Source organism: Cucumis melo, chromosome 4, assembly GCF_025177605.1.
Source record: "Cucumis melo cultivar AY chromosome 4, USDA_Cmelo_AY_1.0, whole genome shotgun sequence".
Classification (NCBI taxonomy): Eukaryota; Viridiplantae; Streptophyta; class Magnoliopsida; order Cucurbitales; family Cucurbitaceae; genus Cucumis; species Cucumis melo.
The window spans coordinates 20,728,416-20,747,281 of NC_066860.1; the positions used below are offsets into that span (position 1 = coordinate 20,728,416).

The 18,866-nt window shown below is 29.1% G+C and overlaps 1 protein-coding gene across 1 annotated transcript; it reads left to right on the forward strand.

The window, feature by feature from the left end:
• The first annotated feature begins 11,570 nt into the window (after positions 1 to 11,570).
• LOC103499217 (uncharacterized) lies at positions 11,571 to 18,458 on the forward strand. The gene is made up of 3 exons (XM_017047037.2): positions 11,571 to 11,835; positions 13,266 to 13,884; positions 17,541 to 18,458. Exons 2-3 carry the CDS (start codon positions 13,871 to 13,873, stop codon positions 18,307 to 18,309), a joined length of 783 nt encoding a protein of 260 aa, XP_016902526.1. The 5' UTR covers positions 11,571 to 11,835; positions 13,266 to 13,870; the 3' UTR covers positions 18,310 to 18,458.
• The last annotated feature ends 408 nt before the right edge of the window (positions 18,459 to 18,866 follow it).

An 18,866-nucleotide genomic window follows, 5' to 3' on the forward strand; every position in this document is an offset into this window, starting at 1 on the left:
ACCGTTTATTTATTTATTCTTTAAATTGAAATCTTGAAGCAAATTAGAAGAACGACATTGATTAGAATAAATAAAATAAAATAAAACTCATATTTGAGTAACATCCATGACAAGACGTAAAATAAATTAATTAGAAATATAAAATAAGTAAACACATATATAAAATAAACTCTACAAAATTGTAGATAAATATTTTCACAATGAATCAAAAATTCCAAAAATAAAAATAAAAGAAGAAAGGAAAGGGTGAAAGAGAAAGAAAAAAAACACTTCGATGAATCACAACAAACTTGTTTGTCGATAAATTGCATATCTCATATGAGTTGAAAAAGTCAGGTAGAATGACAATGTCAAAATGGTGAACTCTACTGAGAATGGAAGCTTAGCCCGCCTCACTTGCTTTCTTTACTGCATAAGGGCATAAACTCAGTCAACGGATTTCCCTCTAACTAGCGGCTGAGAGTAAGCAAGCTACTTTCATGAAATTGTGGTTGAGTCAGAAGAATCAAGGTCTTTGATGATTGAAAAGACTATTTCAATAGTCTGCGAAGACAGAAAAGAAGATAGAGAAAGAAGGTCAGGCCGACCCAGACTAAGGATCGAAGAGGGTCAAAGCCCTCAATCAAAAATAAGGGGAGGCTCCAGTTTCGATCTTCATGCTCTCTCAACTCCTACTCCGCCTCCAGCCAATGACGGAAAAGAGTTTCCAAAAAAAGAGAATTCTCTGAGAGTCAAAGACGGACAAGCGGTTAGACACCAGGCCCGTGAAGTCAGAGGTCTCGTGACAATCAACTTTTTCAAGATGGACACTTTTTGAGTTATCCAATAAAATATCAATTTATCATGTAGTCTTTAAGTAAAAATTAAAACCCTAGATTATTAAAAGTGATTATCTTTTTTAACATCCTAATAATCCAAATATAGGAGTCATCTGATCATTCCGTTAAAAAAGTTAACAAAATCTTAATGTTAGGGATCAAAATATGCTTTTACTAAAAATTAGAGACTAAAACAAATACATTTAAAAGTTTATGAACCAAAATAGAATAAGATACAAAATTTGGAGATCAATATAAGATTTAAACCATTATACATACATGCAATGTATCACGGTATTATATTTCAATTTTATTTAAATTGAACTCAACTCTTTTATATCTGAATCATTGTTTAAAATAAAAAAATTGATGTATTTTCATTATGCCAAAGACTTCGGGATCAGCAAATTAGTATGATGAAAGAAAAAGATAATAAAGGAAACTAAGTATGATGTATTAACTTTAAATTATTTTCTTAATTCTTAAATTGAAATTTGTGATTATGAGTAAGAAAATGTTATTGATGTTCATGCTAAGATGGACATGTGAGTATGTGAAGTTTCATATAACCTAATATAATTAGTATTTTTAATACAATAATGGGATGTTTAGGGTTGATGTGGGTAATTTATACCTCTCATGAATAGTTTGATGGCTACTGGATGTCACTATGTAAAATTTGAAGTGATTAGCCATATATACCCTTAAGCTTGAAAAAAAAAAAACAATCTAAATTTTACACCCTAAACACAATTAAAACCATATTTTTAAGTTTATTTAACTATCACAAACCTACAATTAATCTCAATTGTTATTATTGTAATTAAATATAATTAACAGTCAAATAAAAAAATGTAACGGTAATATTCTGGTAGATCTGTTGGTGTGAGATTTTTTAATTTGATTTATCATTGTTTTAGTATGTTTTAAGGAGAAATTTTTTAAATATCATGAAATTTTTTAAATATCATGAGATTTTGTAAAATTTTATGTTTTAGCCAATATTTAACATATTGATGCGGATTGATACATCAAAGTATTAATTTTATGAAAATTTTGACCGATATTTTTGAAAAAATATTTAAAAAATCAAAAAATAATTTTAATTACTAAATAAATATGAAAAATTGTCAAAAATATAAAAATAACAAAATACTTATCCTTTATAGAAAAATTTAAGTGTAATGAATTATGTCTTTTAGTGGTTCTTTTAAAATAGATTTTTTTTTCTATTTTTGAAAAAAACCTAAATATTTTTTTTATTTTCAAATAACTAAACATGTCTATTATGTATATTATATCAAGGGTAATTTTCATAAATATAATAAAACATCAAACTATTTACGGCCCGTGTAACAAAGCCCATGAAATTAGTCATTTTTTAAATATTTCTAGATTTGCCCTTCTGTCTTTCTTCTTTTCAGCGTCTCTCCGATTTCTTTCTTTCCATAGTCTTTCTTCTTTTCATCTTCATTTTTTTCACTGCAATTTCTTTCTATCGTCTTTCTTCTTTTCCTCTTCTTTTTTTACATCGTTTAAATTTGGATAACGAAATCTAAACGACTATGTACAAAAAATAGCAAAATCTAAAAAATTGTGTGAAAAGAATATTGAAAAAAATCATTTAGATTGGAGTAGCCAAATGTAAATGATCATGTAAAAAAAATCATCATGTAGACAAATATAAACGATCGTGTACCAAAAGAATTAAAAAAATCGTTTAGCCAAATCTAAATGATTGTGTAAACAAATCTAAACGATCGTGTAAAAGAATTAAACAATCGTGTAGCAAAAGAATTAAAAAAATCATTTAGGCAAATCTAAACGATCGTGTACCAAATTTTGAAAAACAAATCGTTAAGATTTGGGTCCAAATTTAAACAATTGTGTAACGAAATTTAAACGTAACCAAATTAAACGATTGTGTAACAAAATTAAACGATAGAATTAAAAAATAAATTGTAGTCATATCTAAACAACCAAATCTAAATGATCGTGTATCAAATAAGAGTCAAATCTAAACGATTGTGCACCAAATATATTATGCGTGCGTCGTTGACGACGTGGTTGACGGGGCATTTTTAGTATTTTCCACGGTGAGTCTGTGGGCTTTTTTCGTTTTCGGAATTATTCTATACAATGTAAATACTTTGTCGCTTTGTTATATTTTTTAAAAGACCCCTTATATTTATATTCGTGTCATTTTTATGTTTATATTTTTGCAATTTATGTATTTTTGTACAATGTAATGAAAATATCAATTTACTTCTTCTCTTACTATCAAATCCATGGAAATGTGAAAATGTCGATAGAAATATCGACATATGGATGGAAATTTAAAATTGTGGTTTTAAGTTAAAATTTTTATTTTTATTACGAGTGCTAAAAACTTAGTGTAAAAGTTGGATTAACGAGAGTATTTTTATTTTATAAAAAAAAGTTAATGATATTTATAAAACTTTTCAATAATTCAGATTTATTTTTTAAACAAAATATCGTGAACCTTTTTCGAAAGTTTTAATACATTTTTTAAAATTTTGAAAATAAAGGAATAGTTTTTATCACACAAACCACAAAATTCAACGGTATTTCTTATAATTTAGTCATTTTTTTACCATGGTGAATGGTGTTTTTTTCAACCATCGAGTGGAAAAGGATTAATGGAAAAGACAAATTAGGATTCTATGTAGAATAAAAAGATGAAAGTGATTTTCTTTTAATTATGCATAAAAAAATTATATTTAATCGAACAATTTGATAATATATAATCTACTTTTTCGAATAAGATATGAATAGTAACAATTGTGTAAGATTTAGTAATTTTCATAAATATAATAAACTTGTAAAATATTTAATGTTTGTATAACATAATGAAAAAGCTCATGAAGGTTCTTATCGTTTTTAAATATTTCAGGTTTGTCCTTACTTTTCATTGTCTTTCTTCTCTTCTTCTCTACGATTTTTTTTTCTTTCTATCGTCTTTCTTCTCTTCCTCTTCCTTTTTCTAAACTGTTATTTAGTTGTTCAAGATCATGTACTAAATATAAAACTACTAAATATAAAACTTCTAAAAAAAGTCATTTAGATTTGGGTAGTCAAATCTAAACAATCTTGTAAAAAAAATAAACGATCATGTACCCAAATCTAAACGAGTATAAAATGATCTTGAAAAAAATCGTTTAGCTATATCTAAACAATCGTGTACCAAAGAATCTTAAAAAAAATCGAGATTGAGTTGCTAAAATTTAAACGATTGTGTACAAAAAAAAATAAATGATCATGTACTCAAATCCAAACGAGGATAAAAGAATCTGGAAAAAAAATCGTTTAACCAAATCTAAAGATTGTGTACCAAAGAATTTTGAAAAAAATCGTTTAGATTTGAGTAGCCAAACCCTCAAATCTAAAACCAAATTAAACGATCATGTACAAAGAATCTCGAAAAAAAAAATTGTTTAGATTTGGCTCGATTAAATCTAAACGATTAAATCTAAACGATCAAATTTAAACGATCATATACCAAACAATAGCTAAATCTAAACGATCGTGTACCAAATATACTAAGCACATTGTTAATAGGAGACATCTTTGGTATTTTTTATTGTGGACCTCTAGGCTTTTTCTATTTTAAAAATTGTTTTATACGTGTAAATATTTTAATTTGCAAAGTTTTGAAAAGACCTCTAAGATTTAATTAGTTTTTTTTTCCTTTTTTCCAAGGACTTGATAGAAATTCTCACCCATGTATGAAATTGGTGGAGGAAAGAGAAATGAAATGTGAATTTGGATCATTTATGGAAAAAAATATTCTTCTTTATAAAATGAGTATAAAATCTAAACATTTAAAATAGTTTTTTAATAATACATATTTTAAAAAATATTTTTTTATAAAATGAGTTTAAAATCTAAACACTTACTTCTTTGATTCGATCTTTTTATAAATATTTATATACAAAACCGTGTTTGATTTTTTCTATACTAACCATATTTATACTTGGATCATATTACCACAAAAGAATATTAAACATTATGAACTAATTTTATAAAGAAATACACCATTTGAATATGTTTTTAAAAAATATATTTTGAAATTAATCAAACTCTATCTTGAAATTATTAATTTTTTAGTTACTTGAAATTATTGAAGTTTAAACGAAACATTAATTTTATTTTTTTATTAATTTTTTTAACAATTCAATTTTAGAATCACAAATATCTTGAAATGTAAATGCATAATCATAAAAAAATATAATTGATTTCCAACAATAAAATGTAAATAATATCAATAATTTTTCTAAGACAATATAATATCAACTAGACAAAAAGATGTGCAATTCGATCACTTTCTTTATTCATAAATATAAAAAATCGTTGACGTCCTCATGATTTCTTTCACAGATGTTAAAACATAATAAATTTGGCTGACAGAGGTACATTTGCAAACCCTTATCTAAATGTATATGAACACATTGAAAAAATATTCAAAGTATTGAAAAATCAAAGAAACAAAAAGAACGACGGTGAAAAATAGTAAGGAAAAAGAAATAGAAAAAATAGAGGAAGAAAAACAGATGGTTGGGAGAGATTCCTATTAAACACCAAATATGTTGGAAGAACAAATGTTGATTATTGTTGTGTCGTGTCGAACCAATGTCTTGAAAGTAAAATTTGACGCGATCTCGATGCTAAATCACATATGCCAATTGCTCCTCAAGGTTATCACAGCTTCCGACTCAAGCGTGCACTCGCGGGAGTAGGAATAGAATCAAAAGAAAAAACTTTTGCTTGGAGAGAAAGAAAACTATATTTTTTTTTTTTGGAATGAAGAAAGAACTCCAGTTACTCCACCACGCTAGAAAACCTTATATATATATTCCAAAATCCTTTCTCCAATATATATGTGTACAAAATATAATGATTTTAGAACCACAAAATAAAAACAATTATTATTATTAATTTTCAATTGAAACTTTAATTATAAATCAATAAAATGATAGTCATTCCCAACAATCCCCACGAATGACTACCATTGCATTCTAGTTAAAATAGTAATATTTTCTCTGAGCAAAGAAAGAAGTAATATAAATTTAAACATCAATATCATCTTTCGATTTGAATTGATGCGTAGTGAGGTGGGGCAACAATTCAATTAAAGAAAATAAGTTACCTTTTGAACTTTCAATAACTACAGTTGAGACCCCCACAACACATTTTACTTCTTAATTTTCCATCGATTTCGTAATAATTTCTATCACAATAGACAACTCAAAATTATGCTATTTAAGGCCATGCACATAGAACCTCGGGTCAACGTGAAAGCTTTAGAAAAATATTCTTAAACTTGTTCATAGAAGGCGGTCACACCCTGACAATCACGTTTATTGCTTCATCAAGTCTATCACAGTAGACCACTCAAAAGTGAGCTATGAAGACTTCACATCTAGTCCATATCAAGACCAAATTCATCAAGTCTGTCAAAGACAAACCGCTCAAAACTGAGCTATGAAGATTTTACAGTTATCCATCAAGTTCATACCAGGACCACCCCAAATAAGGGCTATGGAAATTTCTAAAGTTTTAGTTTCATCCATCAAATCAATTTAAGAACTACCCACATGTGGCTATGGACCATCAAGTCTACTGACCATCAAGTCTATCGCAATAGACCATCTAGAAAAGGACTACAGACCATCAAGTCTATTACAATAAACCACCCAAATAAAGGTCTATGGACCATCAAATGTTTGAGTCTCATACTTGCTAAAATGCCTAGAATTACTCTCTCCTTGTTACGCCTTTGGAGAGATGATTTACAAATTTCCTCAGACCTCACATACTTGAAGAAGATAATTCTTTCGTTCAACTCCACGTTTCAGACAAATATGTCTTCTTTTGTCATAACACACTATTCTTGACAATACACTATGGCTGCGTATAAATTTTAATACAAATATACTGGTATAGAGGTCCCTACAATGATACATCTCCCATCAGGCTTCTGTGTCATTCATACTAATGTTCCCATACAGTGATACATTTCTGATTAAGAACACATATCCACTAGTAAAGCTTACTTCGTCATTCTAAGTTAGCCAATTTGCATATATTGCCTATTTAGTATAGTAAACAATTACTACAATGCAAACCAAAATCTATTGTAACATTGAGATATCTTAATAAATGACGAAGAGCAATAAAATAATCTTAATCAAGATTATGTGTATATATATACTCAATCTTCTCACAACATATGCAACAACGTGTCTTGTACAATTTATAAAAAAACGTAATACTTTGCATATTCATATTGAGAAACACTATCTCATTTATTTTCTTTAAGGCTCATTACTAGCATCATAAGAGCACCATCAAACTATTAAAATCTCTTTAATAGTATTCAATTTGTGATAACTTTATAGCATTACTAACATTTATGTTTGTATCACATAAATTTTTTGCATCAACATACAAATATATAATCACACAATAAACTCCAAACAACTTTTAATAAACACATATATCAAAATTCACTATTCGGGACATTGTTTACAGAGTTGTTAAAATTTTTCCTCATCAAACTTTTAGGGACAAGTTTAAGACCATAAAGAAATTTGACTATACCAAGTTACCATTGAGGAATATCATCTTTACATACACTTGATGTATTAGAAAACCACATACAACTACAAAAGCTTTTAAGGCTCCTATAGTGGCTAATTTAGTCATACGAGAACAATAATCAAAACATTCTAAATTCCACATTTGATTCAAAATGATTTTTTTTCATAAGTTGCACCCATGTACTTATGATCAATTTCCTTATCTATTGTGGGACTTTGGTTGCATTCTCAACGATCCTCCCCTCGAACAAAGTTCCAACTGAACCTCCCCTAAAATAGAATCCATTCATTTAACTTTTATCTAGGCTAACTCCTCTCTAAAGCATACTGCATATTCAATAGAGCTCAACCATGGATAATATTGTGACTATTTTTAAGGTTCTACTACACCTTTGTTCGACATAGGATTATATCAACAAGGCTAAACCAAGAACAACATGACTCTGATACCACTTTAATTTAGAGACACCTTAGGGTATAAGTCCCCATGCCTTATAAGATATCACATATTCAATAGTTTATTTGATATCTTAAACTTTCATAAAATTTTAGGAGCTTTATAAACAATGAATTCACATATTTTCATACTACTAGCAAACTTTAGTTATATGCAAATAATGTTGTACGACCAAACTTAATTAAAAGTAATAGTAATACTTTCAAATTCTTGGAAATTAATAACAAAATTGCCAACAATTCCTGACATAGGTCATGCATAACTCTGTCACATATGACATACATTTCTACCCATGCTAACATGCTAATAGACATGTTCAAGTAGATCACAATAACGTTTCAATATTCACAAACTTATTTAAATATAGAAATCTATATTCAACACTACAAAATATTTAGATGAATAACACTTCAAAGTTCAACAATACCATTTTGTCGAGGGAAAACAAATATTTCATGAACAAATCCATTTGTTCACAAGACTCTATTTTAAGGTATTTGTGATCAAAATTTCTGCCTTCTAATTTTATGCACGATTCATGTCATAAATTATTTTCATCCCAAAATGCATTGACCAATTCAAATTAATCACGATAGCATTCATTACTATGACATAAATTTGTCAAATTATACAAAATATTATAGTATATGCTCATCAAATATATATATGGAATATCATCCTCAAATAAAGCATAGAAAGGAATTAGCTAAATTCTTAGACCATGTATACAAATTAAATTCGTGGAATACAAACCTATGTAAAGTTCATTCAAACTTAACCACAAAAAGCTCATTTGTACTTATAAAATAATTTACCAATAAAAAAATATTCACAAGAAAATTTCAATATCATTTTTATCCAAATTAACAATATTTGGAAAAATTATATATAGTAAGCCAAAAGCATTACATAGCAAAAACTCAAATGTTAAGTTGCTTATAAATTTATTTGGGTCATTAATTTTCTAATTTATTATGCTCAAATATTCACCAATTAAAAATGCTAGGTAATATCAATTAATCAAAACTTCACTCTGGAGATTTGTTAAGTATAGTATTTTCCAATGATGTAATATGTGGCCATTTTGACTTTTATTTTATTTACTTATTTCATATTATTCATTAACATTTTCTAATTATAGAAATAAAATTAATGAATGAATATAGTGAAATAAATAAGAGAGAATTTCTCCTAAATTTTAGCCTAAGAATTGGTAACATTAGGCAACTAACAAAAAAAGATTATTGCTTTGTTCCCACGTTAATCCCACATTAATCCCACGTTAATCAACCACTTAGAGCCAAACAAAAGAAATGCAGTGCATTTCTCCACCTCGCTCCTTTACAGATTAATCAAGCAATCAAATGAACGAGTTAGACATATAATCAAACATCTACCACACTCAAGTTTTAAAGCAAAGAATTACAATTACATAGAGGTTTTGATTCAAACATCATTCAACACGTCATCAAATGATAAACCTAAAGACAGTTGAATAAGGAGAAGGGAATTACCGTCCATGAGAGCGAGAGATATTATGAAATAGTCACAACGGGACCTTGACTTTGAAAATCAAGCACAATGGAGATTGGGACAATGGAATCAGAGCTGTCATTGGCGACTTTTGCCGACAAAAAATGTTACGTGAAGTTTAAGGTAGGTAGCGTCACTGTCGTCATTGTTCATCGAACTTCCTTGCTCGCCGGATGGCTCAAGCAATTCTAAGCGGCTTGATTTCCAAAAATTTTCCATACTTGATTAACATTTGGAATTTTGTTTTCAAATTGTTAGAAGAACAAATGTTTGTGTCGTATCGAACCACTACCTTAAAATCAAAATTCGACGCAACCTCGATGTTAAATCGCATATACCGATTGCTCCCGAAGGTTAACATAACTTCCTATTCAAGCGTACACCAGCTGGAGTAGGAATGGAATCAAAAGAAAAAACTTTTAGAACAACAAAATATAATGATTTTAGAACACCAAAATAAAAACAATTATTATTATTAATTTTCAATTGAAACTTTAATTATAAATCAATAAAATGACAGTGATTTCCAACCAAATAAACATTTGTTCTAAATTTTGATATAATGTGTTTTCACTAGTTGTTTTAATCGAATGTCAAATACCTTAATTTATCTTAAAATGAATTGTTTTAAAAATTCAAAAATTCAAAAATTAATTCAAACATATCTGAAGTATTTGTGAGGATCTTTAAATGCATTTTAAATAACTTTTCATGATGGGATGGATGAGTTAAAGATTAATTTAGACATGTAAAATACAAGTCTCCAATCAAAGTTTTTCTTTTTTAATATTCGTATTTTAAGTTATATAATTGAAGGGTAGTTTAGTTAGTTTCGAAAAAGTCACATTTTGCAAGAGTTGGATTCAAAAAAGGTTAAATATATTTCTAACCTTTTAATTTTGTTTAATAATTTCCAATCCGCTTTTCAGCTTTCATTTTGTGTGTGAGATATGTTGAGTTCTACCATATTAAAAAAATAAAAATATAACTAAAAATAATTTTTATTTTTATTTGGTTCCTAACATTTAAAAATTGTATTCGAAATACAACCTTAAAAACAATATGTCTTAATTGCATTAAAGACCTAGAAATTAGAAACAAAGGTGTGCAAACCTCTTTAAACATCAATATTTTCACAAATTATTAAAAATCTTTATTTACCAAGTTAAATTTTAAAAAAATTATTAAACTGAATTTAGGTAATTGACATGCTATTTCTATCTCTTATCTCACTTAAGAATGAACATGATAACCAGAAAAATCGAATATGATGGACAGACAGTGATCGGTTGGAAAAGAAGAAGAGGGACGGATCAATGTCAATTGAGAGAAAAGTCAAATTGAAAACTTTTAAAAATATTTTAAAGAATAATGACCAACCCAATCGACTTTTACTCATAGATGATTGAGGTTGATTTGAACAACTACAAAATGGATGAAAATTGGTTTGGTCGAAAGACTAACTTGCACCGACCATTTCACACCTCTACTCTCCCTCACATAAAGAAAATGTTTAAATTAATATATATATATATATATATAGTTAATTTTCATAGATGTAACAAAACACCAAACTATTTAAGACCTGTGTAACAAAGCCATTTGTTTAAATATTTTAGGTTTGTCCTTCCGTCGTTCTTCTTCTACTCGGTACAATTTCTTTCTTCGTCTTTGTTCGTCTCTTCTTCTTTTTTTAATCTTTCTATTGTTTTTTTTGCTGCAATTTCTTTCCATCGTCTTTCTTTTTTCCTTTTTTTTTCTGCTATTTCTTTCTATTGTATTTTTCTTTTTCTTTTCTATCTTTATGTCGTTTAAATTTAGGTAACCATACAAAAAGATAGCAAAATGTAAAAGATCCTTTATAGATAATCTTGGAAAAAATGTACCCAATTATGAAAAATGAATCGTTTAAATTTGGGTCTAAATCTAAACGATATATAACCAAATTTAAACCTAACAAAATTAAACTATTTGAAAAAATAAGTTGGAGGCAAATCTAATGGCAAATATATTCGATGTTGCGTGGTTGACAGAGCATGTTTGTGTTTTCTACAGTGGGCCTGTAAATTTTGTTAGTTTCAAGATTGTTGTAAATATTTATCTGTTTTTATTATATTTTTTAAAAGATTCCTATATATATTCAACATTTCTCTGAGTTTTCTTCGAGGGTGACGGCGGACTGTGGGTTTAAGGCTGTTTGAATTCATCTATCCCCCTAATTCTCTTCTCTATATTACCCATAATAATATTTATACAAACGAAAGTTGAAGATTTCGGGGCTGGCCACAAATTAGGGTTTTTTGCTTGTTGCTGTTTCTTCCAACCGCTGCACGATGATCTACGATGTCAACTCTCCCCTCTTCCGCTCTTTCCTCACCCAGAAGGGAGGAGGAGCTTACGACAGAAGGTATGTACTATAACTCTTGTTTTCGCCATGTTTACAAACCTATTTGCACAGATTCTTTTTCCTAATGTACTTAATTCATTAACTTCATCTTCTCTCTTCTCTCTTCTCTCTTACTCTTTATTCGTTTGATTTCGGATTGTAGGTCCTTTTGATTTTTGTTTACTTCATCTTGCTTTTCCCCGAAACTTATCTAATTAGTCTGTTATTGGTTTGAGATTCTTTATAACTGAGTAGATTGAATTGGTAGTTAGCGAAATTTGTTCGACATTGATCTGGCGAGCGAAATAACGGTCGGAGTATAAATGATTTTGGAAGTGGCAGCTTAGTATCTGGCCGTTTAGTTCTCAGTTCGGTTTTCGTGTTGCTTTTTTGATCGACGTTTGCTCTCGAATCTTCTACTCCAAGCGTACTTGTTACTTGTTAGTGAATAGACGAATGAAGCGAGAAGGATGTTCTATTTAGCGTCAAGGGTGTTTGAATTGATATTACTCATGAAATAGAGTTTTGACCGGCGAACTCTACTGTACTGTACCATTAACTTCTAAAGAAAGCTTCTTAGTATGAATTATTGCATGCGTCTTAGATTCATTGTTACTTTGAATTTACATGATTTGAATTCAGTATATAGCTAGCGACATCAGGTGGATTTAAACTTTCTAGTACAATTATGTTCTTTTACTTTATGATTTTCAAGTGTAAATTAACCTTTCTTTTGGAATCTTGAGCTGAAAGGAACAAGAGGCATTTATCATTTATCATTTAGCAATACTGCCTTTAGCAAAAATCAAGATTAGTGGCTTCTTTTATATTGGTGTAAATGTTACTACTCTGCCTTTAACAATTTTAGTCTCAGTAATTTTGTGCCCCTTTTTTGTAATTTCTTTATTCTTGAGTTTTCATTATGCTACATACTACAAATCTGTTTCATATGCACACATATATAAAATAAAGAACAAGCAAAAAGTGCAAATTTCAATCCTTCAAAAGTGCATTACTGACTTATCTTTGTTTTAGAACTTTTTGATCTGGCCTGGCTTTCCGCTTATTCTATGCAATATTACTAAAAATTATGCTCAAACCTAGCGAATATCTTATTATATGAAACCTAAAAAATTAAAGATTGTACCCCTCTTACCTTTTGCTTTCCTCTCATTTTTCAGACTTCCAGAATATCCTTAATTGTCGTTGCTATGCTAATGATAAGTCAGCAGTTAAAAGGGGAAATAATTTTATTATTGTGTTGAATGCTTGTCTCTACTGTTTGAATTACTCAAGAGTATTGCTTTGCTTCCCACAATGCGTAATCCAAAAGATAATAATAGCAGAACATTTTGTGATGTATTTTCCTCGACTGGTAATCATCACCTTGTCTCATGTTAGAAAATGAGCATTTTGTCATATGATCGAGTTGTTTGTGATTTTTACTTCAGGAAAACCGAGGAGCAGAAGCCGAAAGAGCAAAGATTCAAGGCCAACGAGAACAAGCCTGTCATGACAGAGTAAAACCAATATGAACTTGTAGGTTCTAGGTCATATTGTAGTCTAGTCAAGTTTGAATTTCTTCAATGGAACCAATTTTCATATTCCATGTATGTTACGATATTCTGCCACTGGACACTAAAGGCATGGTATACTCCAGTCGCCTCTTTCTTTGATGATTTTATCTGTTGATGACCAAACCTTTAATATCAATTCATGAGTATTTTTGTCTTTGGTTATGCTTTGTTTGTACGGTTGATGGAATTATGAAGCAAATGTTTAATTAATTAATGTCTTTAATTATTATTCAATGGGGTCGGTAAATGACTGGAGAAAAGGAATGATAATTGGAGTGGATTCGTTCGTCCTTTTCCATTCCTTTTTGACTGTTGATTGAATGCACAGGACAAGCAGGAATATAATTATGTAACATTCGCATTGGACAAATACAAATGGAAGAAAAATCGTTCTTTCTTGGGCGATGGGAACAATATCTTAACATTGTCAACCTTGATGGGCCCATCCTCACAAAAGCATCCGAAGCACCATTATTGTCATGACACAACCATTGTAAGTTCCCTCGTGACTTTAGAACTTTGCTTTTCTTGTATCTATTTCTCATTGAATTAAAAACATATGTGTCTACATGTAAAGGGGATGAAAAAAAGCATTGATTAGGTGGTTAAAAGGAAAAAAAGAAAACCCATCCTCTTTTACTTTTTAGAATTTTACCTTCTTTTTCCATTCACGAAAGATTTGTCCTCTATAGTTTGACGCTAAAATAAGCCTAGCTTAACAATATGTTTTAAAATGGATACAACTCAACTAACATCAAGTATGTACAATAACCTCAAGTTAGAAGTTCAATCATTCACCTCAAAATAAAAAAAAAAAAAAAAAAGAAGGAAAGAAAAGAAAGTTAGGACATGTGTCTAATTTGCAGCTTCTGTTGGAAAGACATGCTCTCTCAAGTACCCTTAATCGGTAGTTGCATTGTCATGATGTTGTTCCTTTTTTATCCCTCAAAAGTCCTATTCCTACACTATAACACAACAACCCTACTTCCATGGGGATTTACTTTAGGCTCTGAGTTATGGATGTATCCATTCCATTAATAATTTTTTTACTAAATTTGGTTTAACTCTTTCATGTGTTTAATTTTTTAAATAAGTCATTTTTTAAAAGAAATTCAAGATTTTTGGCAACCATGCTAAATAATTTTTCAAAGAACCTAAAAGTTATCTTCATCTTTAATGTTTAAATGAAAATAACTTTTTGAAAAATATTTTTTTTAGTCAATACAAATAGATTCTTAGCATTAAGCTATGATTAAAAATATTTTTCAAAGTAGGGAGGTTTTTTTTTTTTTTTTTTTTTTTTTGTAAAAAACAAAATTGAAAACCAAGGACTGTTAATTGAAGCGTGTGTATAATTCTAAAAATGTAATAAATCTTTGAGCTGTCAATCGTGTTCATTAGACTTCGAACATTTAAAAGTTGTATAATTAATTGATCATCATAAATTGGATTTTATAGATTGAATTTGTGTGTAGATATGTGAAAATTTTTAAAATATCGCAAATAGGTCACTAACAACAAAAATTCATTTGTTAATTTTTTTAAATAAAAAAATCATAAATATATCAAGTCTATTAAATACAAAATTCATACGGTAGGACTTATTAAATACATTTCAAATCCCTAATGAGATTTATGAAACAAGTAGGTAAGTTTAAGACCAAAATAAATCGAAATTGAACTATATCAAACAAACCATATAATTTAACCATATAGTTTATATAATTTAACCACATACTTTAATAGGCCATGACACAAGGTCATGTTTTGTTTTAAATTTTGAACCAAGTTTGACCATCGTTGAAAATGAAAGATTTATCCTCCCATTTTTATTTTAGTTTTAAAATGTTGGTTCTGCCACTTTTATGTAATATATATTTAGATAAGTTTGTTTTATATGTAGAGATGCAATCTCTTGCGAGGGTGTGATGACCACAAACGTGCCTCATTTTTGACTTTACAAGTCTGACCTTTTCTTTCCTTCTGTTTTTTCTCTTGTTTGTTTTTTCCTTTCTTAAAAGCCTATTTTCGCTTCGTTCTTTTCTTTTTATAGTATTTGGTTTTATTGGTAGATACAATCTCTATTTCAATTCATTTGATAGCAACTGCATATTCAAACTTTTTTTTTTTTAAACTTTGGTCCGTAACCATTTTGTTTTAAAAAATTATACCTATTTTCGTCTTCAAAATTTTTCTTTTTTTTATCATTTGTTTAAAAAATCAATCCGATATTTGAAATAAATAGCTATAAGAACTTATTTTTTAGGAGTTTAGTTAAGAATTCGATCATTGTGTTTAAGAAGTATGCAAATAATTGTAAAAATTGAGCAGAAAATAGGATTATTTTTCAAAAGCAAAAAAAAAGGAAAAAAAACAAAATGATTTATTTTTCAATGACTAAAAACAAAATGATCACCTAACAAAGGCAGTAATTTTTGCAATGTAGCTTAGTTTCTTAAATGATTTATAAAAGATGGATAACAAAGTAAAAAAATTTGGATTGGTTTTTTAAAATATTGTTATATAAGGGGACAAGAAAACAAATAAACAAATAATATGGAGAAGTTTAATTTGAAAAAAGTAAAGACCAAAAATCAAAATTTGATATTAAATAGCTTCTAATGTGGGCTTTTGTATTTTTCAAGTTGAGTCAAATGAAATTAAAAAGTCAGAAACTTAGAAAAACAGTATCACCACAATTTGCTTGGAATAGTTGTAGGTTCCAATCATTACTTAGTCATACAAGTTCATAAATTTTGTGAACACTTCTTATTGCTTAGAGAAGAAATAAAATAATTTTGCATTATTTTGTAATGAAATTAGTATGATTTAATAAATTGTGATTAAATAAATAAATATGATAACTTTAGGGGTGATTGAAGTCGTAAATCAATTTCATCCCTCAATTAGTTATTTCGTAATAATGAAAAGGCAAAAGTGAAGGGTTGGTTGTTAACTCAACAAACAAAGGCTAAAATTACTGCTAATTGAGGATTTTAATTTGAAGTTTTGGGTTAAGTTGATAATTATATCTCATCAACTTCAAAAGAGAGACAAAATTATGGTAATGATATTGTTCTTAATTTAAAAGTTTGCCATCTGGATAATCATCATACTCATTTCAATTATATATTAATTCTTCTTAATTTTAAGCCCGTCGATTTATCAATCATTCCACAATTTTAGCCTTTTATTCTAAAAAGTTACAATTTGGAGTTGTTTGGTGTTACAACATTTTTTTCCCCTAATTATATTTATTAGCAATTTTTAGGAAGTGGGTAAATTCTAAAATTTTAACTTTACAAACTTGAATAGTAATTCCATCTTCATTTTTTTTTTTTTTTTTTAATTTTGGTCTTTGCAAGAACTAAATTGATTTATTTACATAATGTTATCTATCTAACATAACTCATCACGATGACAAATAACGTAGCAAAGATTATATCTTTCTATGATAAGCAACTTAAAAAATGAAGAACAAAATAAAGAAAGGCATATGAGAAGTTAAAAGGTTGGCACAAGTAGAATCAGATAATATCGATAACAAATGGCAACGAGAGAGAGAATGAAATAAAATAAAATAAAGTAAAAGGAGTTTGGTTAATAAGATATTATAATAATAATAGACAGACAAAAGTTTGTAAAAGTCTGCCATTTTCTTTCCATTCTTCATTCTCTCTGCTTCCTCTTCTTCTCTCTCTCTCTCTGTTTCAGTCTGTTTCCTTTATTCACGCCGCTTTCTCTCTCAATTCTCAAAACACTTTCTTTTTCTTTCCCCTCCATTCCCACCATCGCCATTGTTATAGAGCTTCAACAAAACTCTGAGAGAAAACAAAAAGAAGGGCATTTAACAATGTCTCAAGTTTCCATCCCCAAGAAAGGATTTGGACTGTCCTGTGTTTCTCATTTGTTTCATTTCTTCTTCTTTCTCCTCTCTCACCCTCTTTATTTCTCTTTCTTCATCTTCTTCTTCCCTTACTTTCTTAAACTTCTTTCCTTTCTTTCTCCTCTCTTCATCACCACTTTCCTCCTCCTCTTTGCTTTCTTCTCTCTCTTTTTCCCTTCTGACCACCATCATCATCTTCATCAATTTCCTGATTTTTCCAAGATGGGCTTTCTTTCTACTACTTACCAAATTATTTTTGACAGTTTGAGAACAAGAACACCAGAGGAGATCCATGGATTCCCCCCCATCGAAGAGCTTGAAGCTTATAAAATCGTCTTTGAAACTTACACTTTTGGTGGCTCTGAACAAATCCCGTATAGGGGGGATGACAATCCAGAACTTGAAGTTGATTTTCAAGAACCCATGGAGAATTTCCCTCAGGAAACCCAAATTCTCCCGGATGAAACTGAAGCAAAAACAGAGGAATCAAAAGAAGCCCAAATCGAAAACAGAGAGAATGAAATGATGAAAGATTTGAGGAAAATGGCAGAAGAATCATCAATATCTTCAAGAACAGAATCGAGTCCATGGAGTTCGCCAGGGAGTTTCAGTAGTAGAGAGTATAATAGTAATTATACATTAGGAAGTTATGGATCGATGAGGAAAGAGAAAGAATGGAGAAGAACACTTGCTTGTAAGCTGTTTGAAGAACGGCATAATTCAGAAGGAACAGAAGGAATGGATTCATTATGGGAAACATATGAGAATAGTGAATCAAAGAACTTACAGAAGAAAGAAAAAATGAATGGAAAATTGAAGAAAGGAAAGAAAATTCAAAAGAAAACCGATGATGACGATGAAGAAGAAGAAGATGGAGAAGGGCAACTTTGTTGTTTACAAGCATTGAAATTCTCAGCAGGGAAGATGAATTTGGGAATGGGAAAACCAAATCTTTTGAAAATGACTAAAGCTTTGAAGGGATTTGGATGGTTGAACAGAAATGGAAGTAGAAAGAGATTGATCCATTCATGAATTGTTGCTAATTTATTTTACATTTCTTCTATGTTCTTCATCATCCTAATTCTCTATTTTTTTCTTCTCTTTGTTGGTCTGGTTTTTTTTTTTCTCTTGGATTCAACTGTTCAAATAGTGAAAGTAAATATTTTGGTTATGGTTGCTAATTGTAGATCTATCTAATCTTAACCCATTTCACCTCTTTTAATAATCTTTTTTTACCTTTATGAGTCTTTGTTTTTGTGTTTCTCTTTTGTTGCTTTGGAATCGCTCATCATATGTGATGGTAGAGTGATGTTCAATCTACATTTCTTTTTTCCTTAATCTCTGTCTTTTCATTCTTAGATAAGAATATATGGTTGCGAATCTGGAAACTTGAATCTTTAAACTTTGTTTGAGTTTCTTGTTTGTGAAAAAAAACAAGAGGATATTCTTCAGTAGTTAGTGACCACGATTAGTACAATGTAAAAAGAAAGAACATAGAAGAGAGACTAAGACTATTTGTATATGTTAACAATTGGGTCTGTTTTTTCTCCCACAAATCTCTTTATCATGCTCCCCTCTTCTGTTAGGAA